This window comes from Microtus pennsylvanicus, chromosome 13 (assembly GCF_037038515.1).
Source record: "Microtus pennsylvanicus isolate mMicPen1 chromosome 13, mMicPen1.hap1, whole genome shotgun sequence".
NCBI lineage: Eukaryota > Metazoa > Chordata > Mammalia > Rodentia > Cricetidae > Microtus > Microtus pennsylvanicus.
In genome coordinates this window covers 21,695,572-21,714,095 of record NC_134591.1, presented here as the reverse complement: position 1 = coordinate 21,714,095, position 18,524 = coordinate 21,695,572, and the positions used below count along the sequence as shown (strand labels likewise).

Below are 18,524 nucleotides of genomic sequence, written 5' to 3'. Positions count from 1 at the left end.
AGTACTCTCCCCAATTACAGAAATAAATTATGTACAATTTACTATCCTCTAGGTGCGAGTCTTTAATCCCAGCACTCAGCAGCTAGAGTTCAAGGCCAGCCTGGTCTACAAGAGCTAGTTCCAGGACAGGTTCCAAAGCTACAGGGAAAAACTCTGTCTTGAAAAAAATAGTATGTGTGTGCAAGTGTCTGAGTGCATGCGTGGGCACACACACACACACACACACACACACACATTGAATAAGATACCCAAACCCTGAACTAAGGTGGACAAGTCAATACATTCACATCAGCAAGTTCTCTCCTTTTCTGTCTCCTCCTTTTAAAGAAAATGGGAAGGCTGTTGAAATATGATTTTTAGTAATTGACAAAGGAGGTGGCCTGGCTAGCAATGAAATTCTGGATCCACAGAGAAGGGGTGACGAGCACAGCCACAAAACTTTGCCTCTGTCATCTACATTTCTAAGTAGGATGAGAACTGTATACTGTACACACAAATCGGAATCTGTGGTGTAACTTTTAGTATTCCTCACAACCTGTACCAGGTGTACTAACATAAAGGAATGCTCTCCCATAGCACCTGTAATGGGGTGAGTGGATTCATCACAGGAAATATGTATCAAAACACACAAACATGTGAAAGCATGGTATTTCAATAAAGATTGGTTCACAGACAAATTATTGTACAATCACAAGATGAGGAGTGAAACGTCTATACAGGTAGAAATGTAGTCATTCTTCAAAACTCTTTTGTTCTTGTATTTCCTTAAAGAAAAATGTTATATTACCAAGAAAAGGCATAACCAGTTAGGAGATATATATACAATTTTAATCATAAGGATCTTTACCCAATGCTACTTAATAAGATGCCTTTTCAAAATGAATAATAAGACACCAGTTAGGATCAGCAAGGCTGTATCAAAATAACCATTTTATTATGGGAATATAAAATCTATACAGCATAAATCTATATGACACATTTTCAACCAAATTCATTAGTTTCAACTAGACTTCAACAGAAATAAAATTAGAAAGACTACAAAAATAAAGTCTTCTAACCTTCATTGGCCCCTCATCTTCTTGAAGCGTATAGTCCCAATTTGTGTCAGGCAATCACTGAGAACAGAGGGTAACCACAAAATAAGCCAAAGGCAGCACCTATCAAAGCATGCCCTAAGCCAAAGTTCTGGAAAATGAAGACCGCTATTTCTTCACAATTTCTCAGCTAACACAGAATCATAAGAACAAACGCAAGACGGAAACTTCAAACCTTTCTACCATGGAAGAATACACCTTGAATTCTTTGTGCATGAAAGCAGCTTCAAAAGGAAAGGAGGAAGTCCTTTTGTTCTAGGTAAAAGATCGTACCTGTAGACCTAGAGAATCTGACACTCTTTATACACAACCACTTTATACTGAAATGAAAAAGTTAGTTTTTTTACAAAGAAAACTATAAAACTTTTCTTCGGTCTAAAATGTACTTGTCCCCTAATGGCCAGTGTGAACCTGGTCCTTCTTAATATATTTCCACCACTGTGTCACCTAAAATTCTTTTTTTCACAAAGAATTTGCATCTTTAGGGTATGGTTTTATGCAGACAGTCAGTAGCTCTAACCCAGACTCTTAGACACACTGCATCCCCGCTCTGGGCCTGCGTTCCTTCATCTAGAGATGGACAGATAGTATTTCTTTTATAAGTCTGACATGAAGATTCACTCAAATAGTAGATGAAACAAGAGCAGCTGTGAAGCATGTCTCCATCAAAATCTGGTATTATGAAAATGTTATTGGTTATTACTGGATACTTACAGGAATACTGATTTCAAACCTATTTTGAATCATGAGCCCTTTCAAAACACAAATCCACTTATCTATAGACATATCCATTCCTATGATGAACTACTTATGTGTGAACTCTTAATTCAACTTGAACAAATGCTGAGTTAGCTCACTAATCATTCAATGAGTCTGATCAGCAAGAAAGATACTTCTTGATCACATACATAAATTAATTTAATGGGGGTCTCATCTTAAAGAAAGCATTTGGGTCTCTCTCAAGTTTTCAGTTTGGCATAAACTGAATTTTTAAGTCCACAAAATTATTATAAGAATTATGCCTCTGACATTTGTTGTCCAACTGCCTACCATGTTTTAAAGATATTGCTTTCTTTTCAATTGCTGGAAATTTTTTAACCTGTCATATTGCCTTTCATGTCATATAAGAGTAAGTTTACATATCCAGTACTGTACAGAATTATAACTACCTAAAATATATAGGTATTCACAGTATCTGCGGCAATTGTATTCAAAAGTCCAAAGTATTGGAATCATCAAATAATTACAACTTTTACTTCCCCTGCAGGTGGAAATGGACAAGTCTAATCAGCCTTCCCACCACAGAAAAAACACAGGCAATATTAAAATATTAAAAACTATTTAATGAGGTTCATTTCCTTCCAAAAGTAAACTGAGTTTAGGCCTGAACAAGCTTCGGGCAAGGGAAGCTTCAAACATAACATTTTAAAAACTAGCCATTATTTCCCATGTTGAAAAAATGCAATTTTATTTCCTAACAGCAAATGAACCTGTCAGGAAAATTTAGGTGTAATAAAGTTGGGTGGCTAAACCAACATGTTAGATTTAAAATAAAACTGAATTAAAGGAATTAAAAGTAATTCTTGTGTCAGTTGGCCCTTCAAAAATACTACTCAAAACTTACTGTTTTGAACAAACAGAGCTTCCTTATTCTTGATAAAGTCATTAATGGTCAAACAAATGAAATTGTGTGTTGAACAATACATTGATTAAAATGTACTGCTTTTGGCAACTTTTCCACTTAAATAAAAAGTTGTCAAGCAAGGTGACGTTAGTGGTACAGGGTTTTAAAACGGTGGACTCGGTCCAAGGTTAGCTAATAGCAGCTGACATGCCCTGGAATCTTGCGGCCTAAATCAACAGTGTTTGCACAGCTGTAATTAAGCCACCTAATCAGAAGCACATTTTGACGGGACAGTTTCTGGAAGCCAGACATTACAATTCCTTATGCCTGGGGCGCAGCGGCTCAGGCGAGGTCCGTATTTAATTTTGGGTTAAAAAGGGTGGAGGGCAGTAAAATCGGAAAGACCACTGAGATGAAGCAGGTCTGTATGCTCCTGCCTTGACCAGCCTTGCAGGCCCCCCTCCCTGACTCTCTGCCGAGTCCCCCACTCTTAAGTGGCAGCTGTACACAGTAAGATTAAGGGCTGCTGCCAAAATCAACAGATGAGCTGGGCTGCACCGGCTCTCTGTGTGTTCTGATTGTAAATCGTGCTGCTGATGATTAGAGAACCAGCACAGGATGTCGACTCTTAAAATTGTCCAGAGAAAATCTTTTTTTTTTAAGTTCAGGGGGAAAAAATTAACTTTTTTTGTGGGTTGGTGCATAGTGTTGCGTCTATTACATTCATATGATTCAAGTGAATTCACCCAAATTAAGCAACTCTGTTATTAAGAAGGAGTGCGGGTTGGCTCGCCGCAGGGACCCTCATCTTGGTCTGTCTATACTGCAGCGCTGTGCTCTTCCAGTGGCTAAGCAGCCATGTGCGTCTGCCACCTGCCAACAGAAGACAACTAACACATGACGATCCAGAACGCCATGGTCACATATCATTAACACCATTAAATAGCCAGCTTGTTTTCTACAGCACTGTTGTATTCTGTAACATTTCAACTCTCAACCCCAGAGGCCATTGTAAAACTATCAATATGGAGGCACTAGTCACTGGAGTCTGATTACATTTAGTTCTGCATTTTAATTACATATGGATTCCATTAACTAAACCTCTTGCCTTATAGGCAACATTTTAATCAAATTACTATAATTTTCAAATATGTTACAATAGTTTGACAAGTTAAAAGTTCACATTCCTGACATATTAAATATCAAAAAAAAACTGTGTATTAAAAAGGAAATATTTCTTACAAGTATACTAATCCATTTTCCAATTACTTTGGGGACTTTTTGACTACCTAGTTATAAGTTATATTCTGGGATTTATATGCCTAGTATGCCTTTGTGAATGGTTTCTTGGTGCTGAATATAATCAAATTTAGAAACATATTCATTTTATTGATGTAAGTAGAAGCAGGAACAACATAAAGGACAGAATTCAGAATTCTAAATTGCTATTCATAACTCAAATAAAAAGATTTTAGAGTTTCGCAGGAATTCAGATTTCTTTTCATTAAAACTCTTCATTCTAGAGCCAAGATAATGAAGACCATGGAGACCGCATGGTTTTGCTTCCCAAAGCTCTGTGACTCAAGAGGCGAGTTTTCTCTAGAACCCAACTTCCTGTTTCTCTGTGTCATGTTACTTCCCAGTGTAACACTTGGCCATCCTGTGTAAGAAGAATCCCACACCAGCCAAAAAACTTCACGGAAAAAAATAAAATTTAATGTGGTAAAGCAAATGCAACATGGAATTTACCATCTTCTTAATTTTAAATCGCCAAGTGCACCCGCAATTCTGTACAGCCATCTCCTTCCAGAAAGCTTCCTCATCCCAAGGGGACCCGTACTCCCTCAGCAATCACCTCCATTGCCTCCTATGGTGACTGTCAACCATTCATCTGATTCTATCAACATGGTTTGCCAATCTGGGACATTTCTTACTAACGGAATCACACAGGTGTGCCCTCGGGAAGAAGACTAAGTGGGCTCTCCTGGTGAGCCTTGTTTTTTTACGCATACTGCACCATGAATCAAAATTACAAGGCCCCTGGGGACTGCAGAGATGGTTTGGCAGTAAGAGCACTTGCTGCTCCTGAAGAGAGCCTAGGTCCAGGTCCAAGCACCCACACAACAGCACACAACTGCTTGTTCACAACTCCAGTTCTAAAGGACCTAACACCCTCTTCTGGCCTCCATGGTCACTGGACGCATGCACAGTGTACATACAATCATGCAAATACTCATATTCATAAATTTTTAAATGTAATTTAAATGCATTGAAACTTGTGGTTAAAGGATATACCTCTGTCTAGATACAATGTATATTTTTATCACTTCAGCAACTGACGTCCATTGAGCAAACCCCCTTGGCTACAGTGAATATTCACCTGCTGTTATGCAGAAGTATTTTGTTTGAAGAACTGCTTTGGATTCTTCTGAACCTAGGAGGAACCTTGCTGTGTCAAATGGAAACCTCAAATTTAATTTACTGAGGAGTCATCAAGTGACGTCAAGAATTTCCTAAGTGTTTGTTGAATATGTTCTTTAGAAAAGCGGCTAAGACAATCCTTTGTCTAGTTTTAAAATTAGGTTATCATTTCTATATTGAGTTAAAGGGCTCTTATATTCTCTATACTAGACCTTAACTAGATACATAATTATAAATATTTTCTCCCAGTCTATTTATTATATTTATTCTGTGTTGGCTTTGTCTTTTCACTCATAAAAGTGTTTTAATTTTGAAGAATTCTGTCCACATGAGTTTCTCCTGACTCTCACCCTTTTGCAGTTATATCTATGAATCAATTATCAAATCTAAGTACTTGAGGATTTAAACCATGGGTTTTATGAATTTTCTCATTGTGAATCTTATACTCAGGACTTTGATCCACTTTTAGTGAATTTTTCTATGATAGGAGGTAAGTGTCCAAGGAAATACAATTTTAAATCACTTGTTATGTCTCAGGGCTCAGGGAGCCCCCATGGAAGAGGAGGCAGGAAGACTGTAAGAGTGAGAAGGGATGGAGGACACCAAGAAAACAAGGCCCTCTACATCAACACGAACGGGGCAAACGTGAACTCACAGAGACTAAGGCAGCACGCACAGGGCCTGCACAAGTCTGTGGCAAATGGGGTTTTAGAGCTGAAAGAAGTGGACACACGCCCCCATCCCTACCCAGAAGCAATCTCCAGCTGAACCACTTACAAATGAAAATTTAGTCTCTCCACCAAGGGAGTCTCACCAGGGAAACAAACTGCTCTGAAGGGTGGGGTGCATGCCCAGCTGTGGGTGCCAGCAGAAATGCACCCCACAACATCTTTGGAGGGTCCTTGTCTCATAACATCATGTCAAGCTTTTGCCTTTTTTCAAATTTTTTACTTTATTATTTTTATTTTATTTATCTTTTTAGTCTCTTTTTTTTTACCCTATAGGTCCTTTCTATATTCAGTATGGCTTCCAGTTTAATGTTTTTATGAGATTCCTATGTATGTAAATGAATGAGTCTGTTTCTCATGCCTGGTACCAGGGAGTCCAGAAGAGGACACTGGATCATCTCCCAAAACTGAAGCTATAGATGGTTGTGAGCCATTTGATGTGGATGACAGGAACTACACCTGAGTCCTCTTGGAGAGCAACAAGTGCTCTTAACTGCGGAGACATCTCCCTAGCCCCCACAACACACTTTTAAGAATGAAGCGCCTGTTGATCTGTGTAAATTAATTTCTACCTGAAGCAATCCTCTCACATGCCCAGCTATTGGAGGACTGAGACACATTTCACATTGATTTGTTTTTTAAAAGGTTCCCAACAAGCATTTCCTGAGCCCCGTCATGTGAATAAAAGGTACTATGCTGGTCACTTTATGTGTGCAAAGGCAAGAGCCACAAAACACTCAACAAAGTGTAAATTATTTAGATGACATGTCAAAGTAATGTTCTGCTTGGACACAAACACTCTCGGAATTTTGTCCCTTTTTATGAAGAGTAATACAAAAGAGAAGTACCCGATTTTATTTTACCATAGACAGAGTAATATATAAATTATTCCAGTCAAGCTTGCGGTCATCAAGGAAGACCATGACACACAGTTTGATGGGGACTCATCAGGAAAATGTACGGCAAGCTCAGGGGACCTGGGGTTTGTGCCAAGGACATGATGAACAGTAAGTAGGTATTGGACAGCTACTATAAAAGGAAGGCTCCTCCAATTAATATTAATTCAAATAAATCAGCATTTCTTTTTTTATGAAGCATATAAAGTTTTTATTTTGTCATTTTGTTCAAGACAGGATTTTGCCATGACAGTTCTGTGGCCTAGGCAGTCTGTGGAGTCACGGCAGTGGGACCAGGATTTTCCCCTATGCACGAACTGAGTCTTTGGAGCCCATTCCCTATGGAGGGATACCTTGCTCAGCCTTGATGGGGGGGAGGGACTTGGTCCTGCTTCAACTTAATATGCCAGACTTTGTTGACTCCTTATGGGAGGCCTTACTCTTTCTGAGGAGTGGATGAGGTATTGGGAGGGGAAAAGGTGGGGGGGCCTTGGGTAGGGGAGGGAGGGGGACTTTGGTTGGTATGCAAAGTGGAATAAAAACTTTTAAATAAAAAAATTTTTAAAAAAAGTTTGGTGTTGGCTGAGCTGACACCATGGGTATTTTTTTGCTTCCCTTATTTAGTTCTATTAGTACCCAAAGGCCAAGGCTGGAGCTTATGACAAACACATGGAGAGTTCAATTGGCTCACTTAGAAAGCAGGCAGTATTTAGCAAAATGTAAAATGAGTGTTGCCTTGCATAAAATGTGGGTGAATTTGGAGGACATAGGAAAAAAATAAGTTTAGAGCGGGAAAGAGAACTAAAGCAAAGGAAGGAGGTGCTTTTTAACAGCCACCAGTGAGAACTTAGTCCAGGTAGTTCTTAAAAGTGGAGCCTATCACTGCTCACGGACCACTGAGCATCCCTCCCCACGTCCCGCAGTGTCCACTCTCATAAGCTCCCCGCATCCTCCAGGTTCGGCTCTCATAAACCCCTCCCATCTTCCAGGGTCAGCTCCTTCAAGTCCCCCCATCCTCCAGGTTGGTCTCTCACAAGCTCCCCCATTCTCCAGGGTTGGCTCACAAGCTCCCCTCATCCTCCAGGTTCAGATCTCCGCATCCTCCAGGTTCAGCTCTCATAAGCTCCCGACGTCTTCCTGGGTCAGCTCCTTCAACCGACACTTGAATTCGGTTCCCCAGCTACAGCTGCATTCTCCATCTCCTTAGAGTGTAGTTCTGCGGACAGCTCTCTCATTCTCCTCTCTCCCTGTAGAGTAGTGCACCAGCAAGCTGCACGCTCCACACCAGTCTCAGGAAGGCACCAAAGAATCAGAGACCCAGGTGAGTTCTACCTGAGCATGGAATGGGATTCTGAATCTGCACTCTGTACCAGGCAGAGTAGAGTATGATCTATACATAAGAAACATTTCCTCATAATTGACATATTTCAAAGCTCAACTGTAGTAAATGCATAACTGATAAAATATGGTTGTATGTAGGCAAGAGAATCAGTATTTATTGTGCACCTACTAGAATGCCAGACATTGTCTTTATTTTACTCTTTCAACAACATTACAGTAGAGGTACTTCCATCTAAATATTAAAAACATCAAAACTGATTCTCAGAGTATTTGTACAAATGACAAATAACAGTGCCAGGGTGCATTAAAAGGCCTGCATTATTGGAAAGCTTTGTATGTGGGCTCTGGGAGAACCTGGTGCTGACGTGTGAGGTGTGCACTGGAAGACAGGACTAGTTAACAGGTTTCTGACATGACCAAAATAAACACTAGAGAGACCAAACACAGGCATCAAGGACATGATGATTAGAAGCATAATAAAATCAGATTATAAAATAAAAGGGGATCTTATTGTGTAAGAACAGAGTGGAAACACATGGAGGTGGGGCTGGAATGCCATAGCAAGCAGTTTGGGATTCTATTGTACACAGCTGCTTGAGTGCAGTGATTTTTTTAAACAGAGAGTATGCAATAAATACAAACGATACAATTTGAATAATATTATATTATTAAAATTTAAAAATGATGTCATTAATTAAACAAATCATTATATAGAAAGCTCACCCCTCACTAAAAAAAAATTAGGTTTCTCTTTCCTTTTAACAAGCTATCAAATCATTACAGAGACTCTCACAGACATTTCTGACCTTCTCAATACCTCTGACAATGTTAAGCAGAATGACCTCTCCCTCACCTGTGTTCCCATGGTTTTTCTATGCCTATTTTTGTGTTAGTTATGTTTCCAGGAAAGAACAGGAAACCACAAAGGCAGAGATCATGTCTTATCCATCTTAATCCACATGCTTCAAATGATGCTCATCCGGAAAATAAGATATAAAATGATCTATACATAACAGACACAGCAGTGCTTGAATTCTGATGGAGACCATACATACAGTCAGTGCTTTGCAGACAAGGTGGTACAAAGTACTAACTCTATTTCTCTGATGTTTGAAACACCTATGTCAGCAGGCATCAATATTCCCAACTATTAGATAAGGAATAGCAGCAGCTCACTGAAGTTAAAGACCTTACCCAAAAAAACAGAGAAATTTGAATGACGAGACACTTGTCACCATCATGCTACTGCACAACATGCTGTCCCCTAAGATAAAGTAACCCATAAAGCCCAACTCTTGAATTTGTTACAACTGAAGTATCTTGGGGAAATCCTAGAAGGACCCACTGAAGGCTCTGGAAAGCAAAGGAAAGTAAGCAGAGTTTAGAGAGGAGAGCAAGGTGTGCCCCCACAGAACTCTGGGTCTCCTGTTTCTTTTTGTTTGTTCTCGCTCCCTTACATGGAGCTACATCTGGCCAGCTTACTAAACGGGGTACTGAGAGCTGGGAGTAGAGGACCATCTCCACTTCCCTTTTTCTCTCTTTCCCCACTTTGTTCTAGGGTGATGTAGGTGGGTCTTCTTTCTATGTGTTGCTTTCATTGGTTAATTAATAAAGAAACTGCTTGGCCTGATAGGTCAGAACATAGGTGGGTGGAGAAGACAGAAGAGAATGCTGGGAAGAAGCCATGAGTCAAACGCCATGATTCCCCTTCCCGAGACTGACGCTGGCTAGACTCATGCCGGTAAGCCACGGCCTCGTGGTGGCATACAGATTATTAGATATGGGTTAGTCAAGATGTGAGTTAGCCAATAAAAGGGTGAAACTTATGGGCCAAGCGGTGTTTAAATGAATACAGTTTCTGTGTAATTATTCTGGGGCTAAGCTAGCCATGCAGGAGCTAGGTGGGACGAAAAGCAGGCCTGCTTGCCTCATCACTACACTAAGGGAAGCCTCACTCTCAGCAACTATATGGCAGCGTAGATAGCACCCAGGAGGCAGAGGCAAGCAAACTCTGTGTGTTTCAAGTCATCCTGGTCTACAAGGCGAATTCCAAGACAATTAGAGATGTTAAACAGGGAAACCCTGAAAGAAAAGGAAGGAAGGAAGGAAGGAAGGAAGGAAGGAAGGAAGGAAGGAGGGAGGGAGGGAGGGAGGGAGGGAGGGAGGGAGGGAGGGAGGGAGGGAGGGAGGGAGGGAGGGAGGGAGGGAGGAAAGGAAGGGGAAGGGGAAGGGAAGGAAGGAGGGAAGGAAGGAAGGAAGGAAGGAAGGAAGGAAGGAAGGAAGGAAGGAAGGAAGGAAGGAAGGAAGGAAGGGGAAAAAAGAAACTTCTCTCTGAAATATCAGATAGAGACCGTTACAGAAAACCACAGTTAACAAATTAAGTCATGGAGCCCAGTCCCAACTGATACATCTGCAATAAAAGTCCTGCATCTAAAGGTTGGATCACAGAGGAAGGGGGGTGAGAAGATTCTAAGAGCCAGAGGGACAGGAAATTTTCTGAGACTGTGTCTCCTAGGAATGTCAGAAGCATAAAGTCTCATCAACATGACTGCCTAATATGAGATGAACAAGGACAATAGACATGCCAAAGTGGATGGAGAAAGTCCGTAAGGCTTCACCCTACACAAGTACAGCCAACTAAGCAATGCTGAGAGTGGCAGAAACAGTATTCCCTAAAAAAGAACACACCAGCCAGTTACCCACACAGACAAGTAACATTACACAGTCTGAGTAGGTTGTATTTGTGTATTTAAAAGTAATATATATTATTATTATATTTAGAAATATATATATATATATATACATATACTAATGAAAAGGCATGAGTTGTAAAAGAGCAAGAAAAAGAATATGGAATAGGAAAAGAGGAGGGAGAAATGGGGTAATTATATTACATCTCAAAAATAAAAAAAATATTTTTAAAATTGAGCATACACGGCTCATGTAGGAATTACTGAGTACTTGCATAAGGAAAATACATATCACTTCAATTTATCATTTCTTGGTTAAGCAACTCACCTAGTAAGACCTAAATTGTAAGGCTAGGAGAAGTGCAATCACCCATGAGACTAGAAAAACAAGGGAAACTCCAGAATGCCTACCAGAGCAAACAAAGTGAGCAACGACAGACTTACCAGTTCTCATCAAGAAAACCAATAAAATCCATGATAAATTGGAAGAATATCAGTATTCTACTGATTATAATAAGAATTATAATTCAAACCATACAATGTGAAAATGTTCAAGAAATAATCTAAACTTACCCAACACAGCAACATAAAGAAATTTTGTCACATTCCTAGAAAAGACAATAGGACTGGAAAGACAGCTCTGCCATTAAAGGCAGGGTCACAACTAAAAGAACAAGAAGACAATAAGTACACTGTACTTCCAAAAAGGATTAACTAGTAAAATTATAAAACAAAGTCTAAAGTAGTTACTGACACTATTGAAATGAATGAAAGCATACAGTTTTTCAGCAGAGAAAATTATAAAAGAACAAATTGAAAATTTAGAAGTAGAAAACATATAAGACTGAAATTAAATTTTTATATGTGTTCACAGCAGATATGACAGACGAAATATATAGTGAACTTGTGTGAATTCACAGAATCCATCCAATTCAAACTACTGGGAAAGAAAATAATGGAAAAAGAGAGGGAAAAAGAAACCTCAAATACAGTTTTGCAGCAACTTGGTTCTGCAGAGATTCTAAGAACTAATGGCAGAAGACCGCCCACATCTACGGAGGTCTAAATGTAGAGATTCAAGAAACTCACTGAATATGACAAACTCCACCCACTAACCCTCAGAAACCTAATAACTAACTAATATGCATTGGCATATTAAAATCAAACTAGGAAAAACTGACAGGAAAATCTGGAATGAAAGTAGAGAAAAAATGAGATAACAGATGTAGGAGACAATCATTTGATGACTGGGTGACTGGAGAGGTCACACCAGAAACACGTAGGAGAAAAGGAAGTCGCAAAACATTTACAGTGTGGGAAGACTACTGTCAATACGGAGTGTCATATTCAATGAAAACATTTTCTAAAAATAAAGTTAAATAAAAATATTGTAAGATGAAAGAGAAATAATAAAATCCATTAAAATTTTTAATCTCTAAAACAAATACTAAGAATTATGGCTATCTGTTAAAAGAAAAATATTTGATGGCCCTTTCAATGTGTGTATGTCAGTTATGATATAATCATGGGAGAACAAATAACTTACATCCTAGTAAGGATTTTTTATTCTGAGATTATAATACAATTACATTATTTCTCACATTCTTCATCCCTCTCTCTAAATCTTCCTATATACCCCTCCTAATTTCTGTTTCAAATTCATTAACTCTTTTTTCATTAATTGTTACATGCATTTATGGCTAAGATTATAAATATAAACTCCTAAATAAGCCTGCTCAGTCTAGGCAAATTTACTTATATGTATGTTTTCAGGGCTAATCATTGGTATTGGATAACTAGTTGGTGTACTTACCATGTGTGTTATAATTTATAACTATAATTTTCTGTTATAAAGGATCATGGTAATTTTTGTAATGTATACTTAGTAGAATTCCAAATGGATACACATCTCAAAGCTCATGCATGCTCTTAACCCAGCAAACACTATTGCCTCTCATCCATATAAAGTCTAAGGTTTGCCCTACCCCCTCCCTCAAAGTTTTAAGAGGTTCAGATTAGAAAGAGCACGTGCAAATGCCTTGACATTTTGGAAAAAGTGCTGCTCAACAAAAGACATAAACAAAAGAGCACACATACATAAAGACACTGAACTCTCCAGGATGGTATGTCACATCACCAGGAGGAGGATTCACGGTGCATGTGTTCCCTTCTTGAGAACCATGGCGAGAAGGCACACATCTCCCATGTGAGGTGATAACAGTGTGTGCAGACCTGACTGGCAGTTCGGGTATGAGGCTGAGTACACAATTTCATCAAAAAAGAAATTGTTTTAAAAAATAACAATTCAAGAAACAATTTCTGTTCACCAAGTTTTGCCTTTCTTAAAATACAAGCAATTAGTTTTATGTGACTAATAGTAGCAATCAATAGGAATTGGTAAAGCCCAACTAGTTACCAGATGCTAACCAGTACAACACAGTACTAACAAATGAGAGCAGAGAACAAACATGAAGAAAGGTAAATATGTAAATTCAAATGTTCAAACGTGCAGTGTTCCCTCCTTCATCTTAATTTATCTTAGTAGAGGTCAAAGTATCATTAAACTCTCATTAAGAATCTAATAAAGGCATATAAAATTGAACTGACACTCTAGGTCCCAAGTAACTGCTTTTGATACTTATTAGATAAATTCCTAATATTTGTCTTTATAAACACTAGATATCAGCTGTGGCCAGACTGCTCTTGGCCCAGGGTGTCTTTGCGGCAGTGAAGAGCACCTCAAACGTGCTTGTATTCACAGAGCTTATCTGGGGTTCAGCGGAGGTCAGGGAGCAAACAGACCGTAAGCTCATGCATAAAATACCCCATGGGTCAGGGGATGACAGGAGCGATGGCAAAAATAGTAAAGCAAGAAAGGGAGAAATGTGGGGCAGAGAGAGGCAGAGAAGATTGGGACAAGGAGGGAGGGGTTGGTTGGTGACTGCGGTTCCAAACACCACAGTCCCAATGGCTGGGTTGTTAAGAGCACTGGCTGCTCTTCCAGAGGACCGGGGTTCAATTCCCAGCACCCACATAACAGCTCACAAGTGTATGCAAATCCAAACACCACAGTCCCAAAGGCGTCACTGAAATGCTGGCAGTGGAACTGAAACGGGAAAGAAAGCAGAGCCGAACCACAATTCTCACCCACCTAAGGTCAGCCAGGGTAACTCATCATTTACAAGAGGTCTACAGCTGAGTCTAAAAACTGTGGTTTTTACTTTGAAATCGCCCCATGCATTATAACCAAACCCAAACAGGAAAACATCCACTCCAATTACTAACAACCCTCTGAGCATTTGTTACATCCCACTACATCACATCCCACTACATCACAAATATATTCATTTTATAAAATTCCCCGAATGCACATCCCAAAAGTAGAATTTTTTATTTTTATTTTTAAATTAGCCCAAATTTCATCACTGCTAAAATTTTAAGACATAAAATGAGTGCTGAAGCGGAATTTTAATCATACAGATGAATCACAACATGCATCTTTAGATAGGCATGTATTATGAATAAGTCTCGTTTTCTACAGAGAATAATCACATGTTCTAATTACCATTTTGGTTATACGCATAATTAATAATATTCTGTCTTAATGGGACACACTGAATCTTCAGACGGTTATAAGCTGTAACTGTGCATACTACCAAACCCAACTGTCGGTGCACTGCCAAACAAAGGAGCCCTGCTGTAGTGCCTGAGAGTGATAGCAATGTGCATATCTCCGGACAGGATACAGTGGAAAAATTAATTGCTTTTTTCCCCTCTCTACTGTTCCTCCATACTAGTTTTATGTTATATGATTGATCACTTATCCTAAATTACATACACAAACATTCACACACAGATATAGCCAAATAATCTTAGGAGCAATAAAAACAGAAATATACATGGGACCAAAGACCCAAAGAAGACAAAACCATTTTGGTCAGAACTTACTGATTGTAAACTTTCATTCTCTCTCAGACAAGCTGTGTGGAGCTCGGATTTCAGAGTTGCGATGTGATTTCGATGCGATGTCATTTCCTTCTCTAATGTGGAGATTCTAGCGCTTGCAAGCTGGTAGACATCCATGAAACTTTTAATCATGGCCTTGAGAAACAAAAATAATGTCACTTACAATCCAAATGAAGTTGTCTCCAAAACATAATGTCTGTTATTTGAAAGCAAAATCATTACAATTAAAAAATAAACAACTTTTTTATATTGAAAATAGTCACTGAGAAAGCTTAGGAACGGGATGGGGAGATCGCTCTGTGGGGAAAATGCTTGCTGCACGAGAGTGAGAAGCAGAATTCAACCCCAGCACCCATGCAAAAAGTTAGGCATGGTGTTGCACATTTACAACTTCAGTTTGGGGGGACACGGGAGGATTCATGGGGATCACTGGCCACCAGCCTACCTTACCACTGTCTCAAACAACAAGGTGAATGGCCCCTAAGAACAAGACTGGCTGCACATGTGCACATGCGCACATAAACCCCCACATGCACACACAGACTTGCACACAGACGAGCAGATATACAGAGGGATAGAAAGTTTTGGGGAAAGATTTATTTAAATCAGATGTACTGTGATCTATTGTGCTTAAAATTTAGAACACAGGTTTTAAATATGGCACACTTACTTTCCGTAATAAAATTAGATTCAGGTTGTACTTTGACCTAAATTTCAATCTTATAAGAGACAACACATGGGTATAGGAACAACATATTAATATTTCATAATGAGCTGACTTAGTAAAACTTCTAATCTACCTAACAAAAGAGTTCAAATAATCCTGTGACTAACTGCTGATTCCTATACTGAGAGAAAAGTGTCCTCTGTCCACCATATAACACAGAGGCGTCCTCAGATACAATCTGCATAATAATAACAATACAAGCAGCTGCTGGCTCTCTTACCATCTTCCCTAAATAGTGCAGACTGGGGATTTGCTAAGCTCTGCAACATGGTTTAACCATATTCTATAGTCTTTTCCTTAGAAAAGAAACCTTCAGTGAATTTTAACCCAAAGGGATTCTATTGTACCCTCTTCAACTAATCTTACAAAATGCTTTAAGTACATCAACATTAATTCAAACATTTCAAAGATATGTTCAAAAGCAGTACTATAGCATTTATGAAGGAAATGTTCCTACTACAGACATATCATGCAATGAGCGATAGAGTCTAAGAATGTGTAAATTACATTCGGTCTGATGGGCTAAACTGAAAAGGCCTTGAGAGACCAGGTATTTATTTTAGCAATTCTGAATGCAAGTGGAGAATAATTTAGTGAACAAGTAAGAAATAGTGTTCAGTGTCTGAGAAGCAGAAGTAGGCTAGTTACTAGAAAATTTGGAGGTTTCCCCTAATAAATTCCTATTTGCCCTCAAACATCCTTCTGAGACAGCAGCTCTTTCAAGAACCGTCTACAAAGCCTCAAAACTGTTCTTAGTGTCTGTCCTCCCTCCCCGTGGGCTGCTCACACCAGCTTTGGTAGTCGCATTCACTGGAGACATTTACTACGTTACATGTTTTTCTTGTATGTCAGACAAGCAGTCTGTGAGGCCAGGCTCAATATCTACAGTTTGTATCCCAGAGTGTAGTTCACAGTGAGTATCTGAGCAAACGGGTGAAGTAACAACCTCTGAAGCATGTATTAACTACAAATTAGGAGAAATGAAAAACTACAACCTACCTATTTGTATAAATTACCTTATAGAAAGGAATAACAGTACTTGGAAAATATCATCTTAATATCCAACCTAATGGATAAAGTATTAATCACATTTTTCTCAAGCTGGAAGGGAAAAAAGCATAGCTATAAATATAAAACAGACTACCTAATATAAATTCTCTGCTGAACAGTAAATCATGATGCCACCTGGGGTGTGGGAAGATATCGTGTGTCCTAGCCTACCCCACCTTGAGTCACTTTAAAATAAGTTTATATCTAATAATAATGGGTACTTCCTGAGGTGCCAAAAGTCTGTAAAACTCAGACAGAAATGAGGCTGGATACTTCAGCAGTAGAGTGCATAAGGTTTGCGTTTATCACCGAGGTGGCAAAAACATCCAGTTACATCTGTTTCTTCCTATGTCCAATCTCTCTTCGTTGTTCTAAGTTCATTCTCTTCTCCAATGAGTTACTAAATCCACCCAGTTCTTGCTCTGTTACATACATAGCACTGTGTTCTCAGAAAACATAACACAATCTCCAGGGCCTTTATCTCCTCCCTTGCTATATAAAATAGGAATAAAAGAAACTTTACTCTCTACATCCAAAACTATTGTGAGATCCATACAAATAAAATACATAATGTTTATTAGTTATTTACTACAATCAACAACTGTTATTACATCTCTTTATAGTAATAATATAGGACAAATACTGTCTTTAATTTTCAGGGTAAAGCAGAAGGATATTACCAAGTGAGCAATACGGCAATGAGATTGAAACCAGGGAACATATGAAGCAAAGCTGTTCCCCTACACCTCTAATTGTATTGTACTGTATTGTATTATATTGTATTGTAATGTATTGTATTGTATTGTAATGTATTGTACTGTATTATATCTCTTATAAGACATGCTTCTAAAATAATAAACTCCTGAACCTCACTGTAATACTATTGTTCTATTTTAACTTCTGCTCTGAAATCCTAATGACATAACCTCTGGTAAGTGATTCACATATGTGTGTATACACACATATAAATGCAAGTATATATAAATATATTCTTGCTATATAAGGATATAAATGTATAAATGACTGTAAACATTCATATAACTTAATGAAAATGAGAATTATTTTTCAATCAGTAAAATGCTCTTATATTATCATTTCAATGTTAAGTCACAAAAGTTACAACCTTTAATATTTTGAGATGAAACAGTTCAACATTTTTTCATATTTTGTATTATTTTTATTGAGCTATATATTTTTCTCCACTCCCCTCCCTTCCTCCACAATCCTCTTCTACCCTCTCCCACAATCGCCATGCTCCCGGTTTACTCGGGAGATCTTGTCGGTTTCTAATTCCCATGTACGTTAGATTCATGTATGTCTTTCTTAGGATGTTTTGTTGTTGAGGTTCTCTAGGATTATGAATTGTAGGCTGGTTTTTCTTTGATTTACGTCTAAAATCCACTCATAAGTGAGTACATATTATATTTGTCTTTCTGGGTCTGGTTACCTCACTCAATATGATGTTTTCTAGATCCATCCATTTGCCCTCAAATTTCAACATTCCATTGTTCTTTTTCTGCTGTGTAGTACTCCAATATGTAAATGTACCACATCTTCTTTATCCATTATTTTGTCGAGGGGCATTTAGGTTGTTTCCAGCTTCTGGCTATGACAACTAATGCTGCTATGAACATAGCAGGCCATGTGTCCTTGTGGTATGATTGAACATCCTTTGGGTATATGCCCAAAAGTGGTATTGCTGGGTCTTGAGGTAGGTAGTTTCCTAATTTTCTGAGAAAACACCACACTTATTTCCAAAGAGACTGTACCAGTTTACACTTCCACCAACAATAGAGGAGTTTTCCCTTTACGCTACATCCTCTCTAGCATAAGCTGTCATTAGGGTTTTTTATCTTGGCCATTCATACAGGTATAAAATGGCATCTCAGAGTTGTTTTGATTTGCATTTTTCTGATGACTAAGGATGTTGAGCATTTCCTAAAGTGTCTTCCAGCCAATACCAGGCTGTTTTCGGTATTGTAGCTCT

At 38.7% G+C, this 18,524-nt stretch overlaps 1 protein-coding gene across 1 annotated transcript in view; it reads right to left on the bottom strand.

The window, feature by feature from the left end:
• The window catches only part of Ccdc171 (coiled-coil domain containing 171), a 332,057-nt gene that overhangs the window by 37,497 nt on the left and 276,036 nt on the right, over nucleotides 1–18,524 (bottom strand). Inside the window, exon 25 of the mRNA XM_075944990.1 lies at nucleotides 14,743–14,895. Coding sequence (XP_075801105.1) covers nucleotides 14,743–14,895 — 153 coding nt within the window. The remainder of the gene's footprint in view (nucleotides 1–14,742; nucleotides 14,896–18,524) is intronic.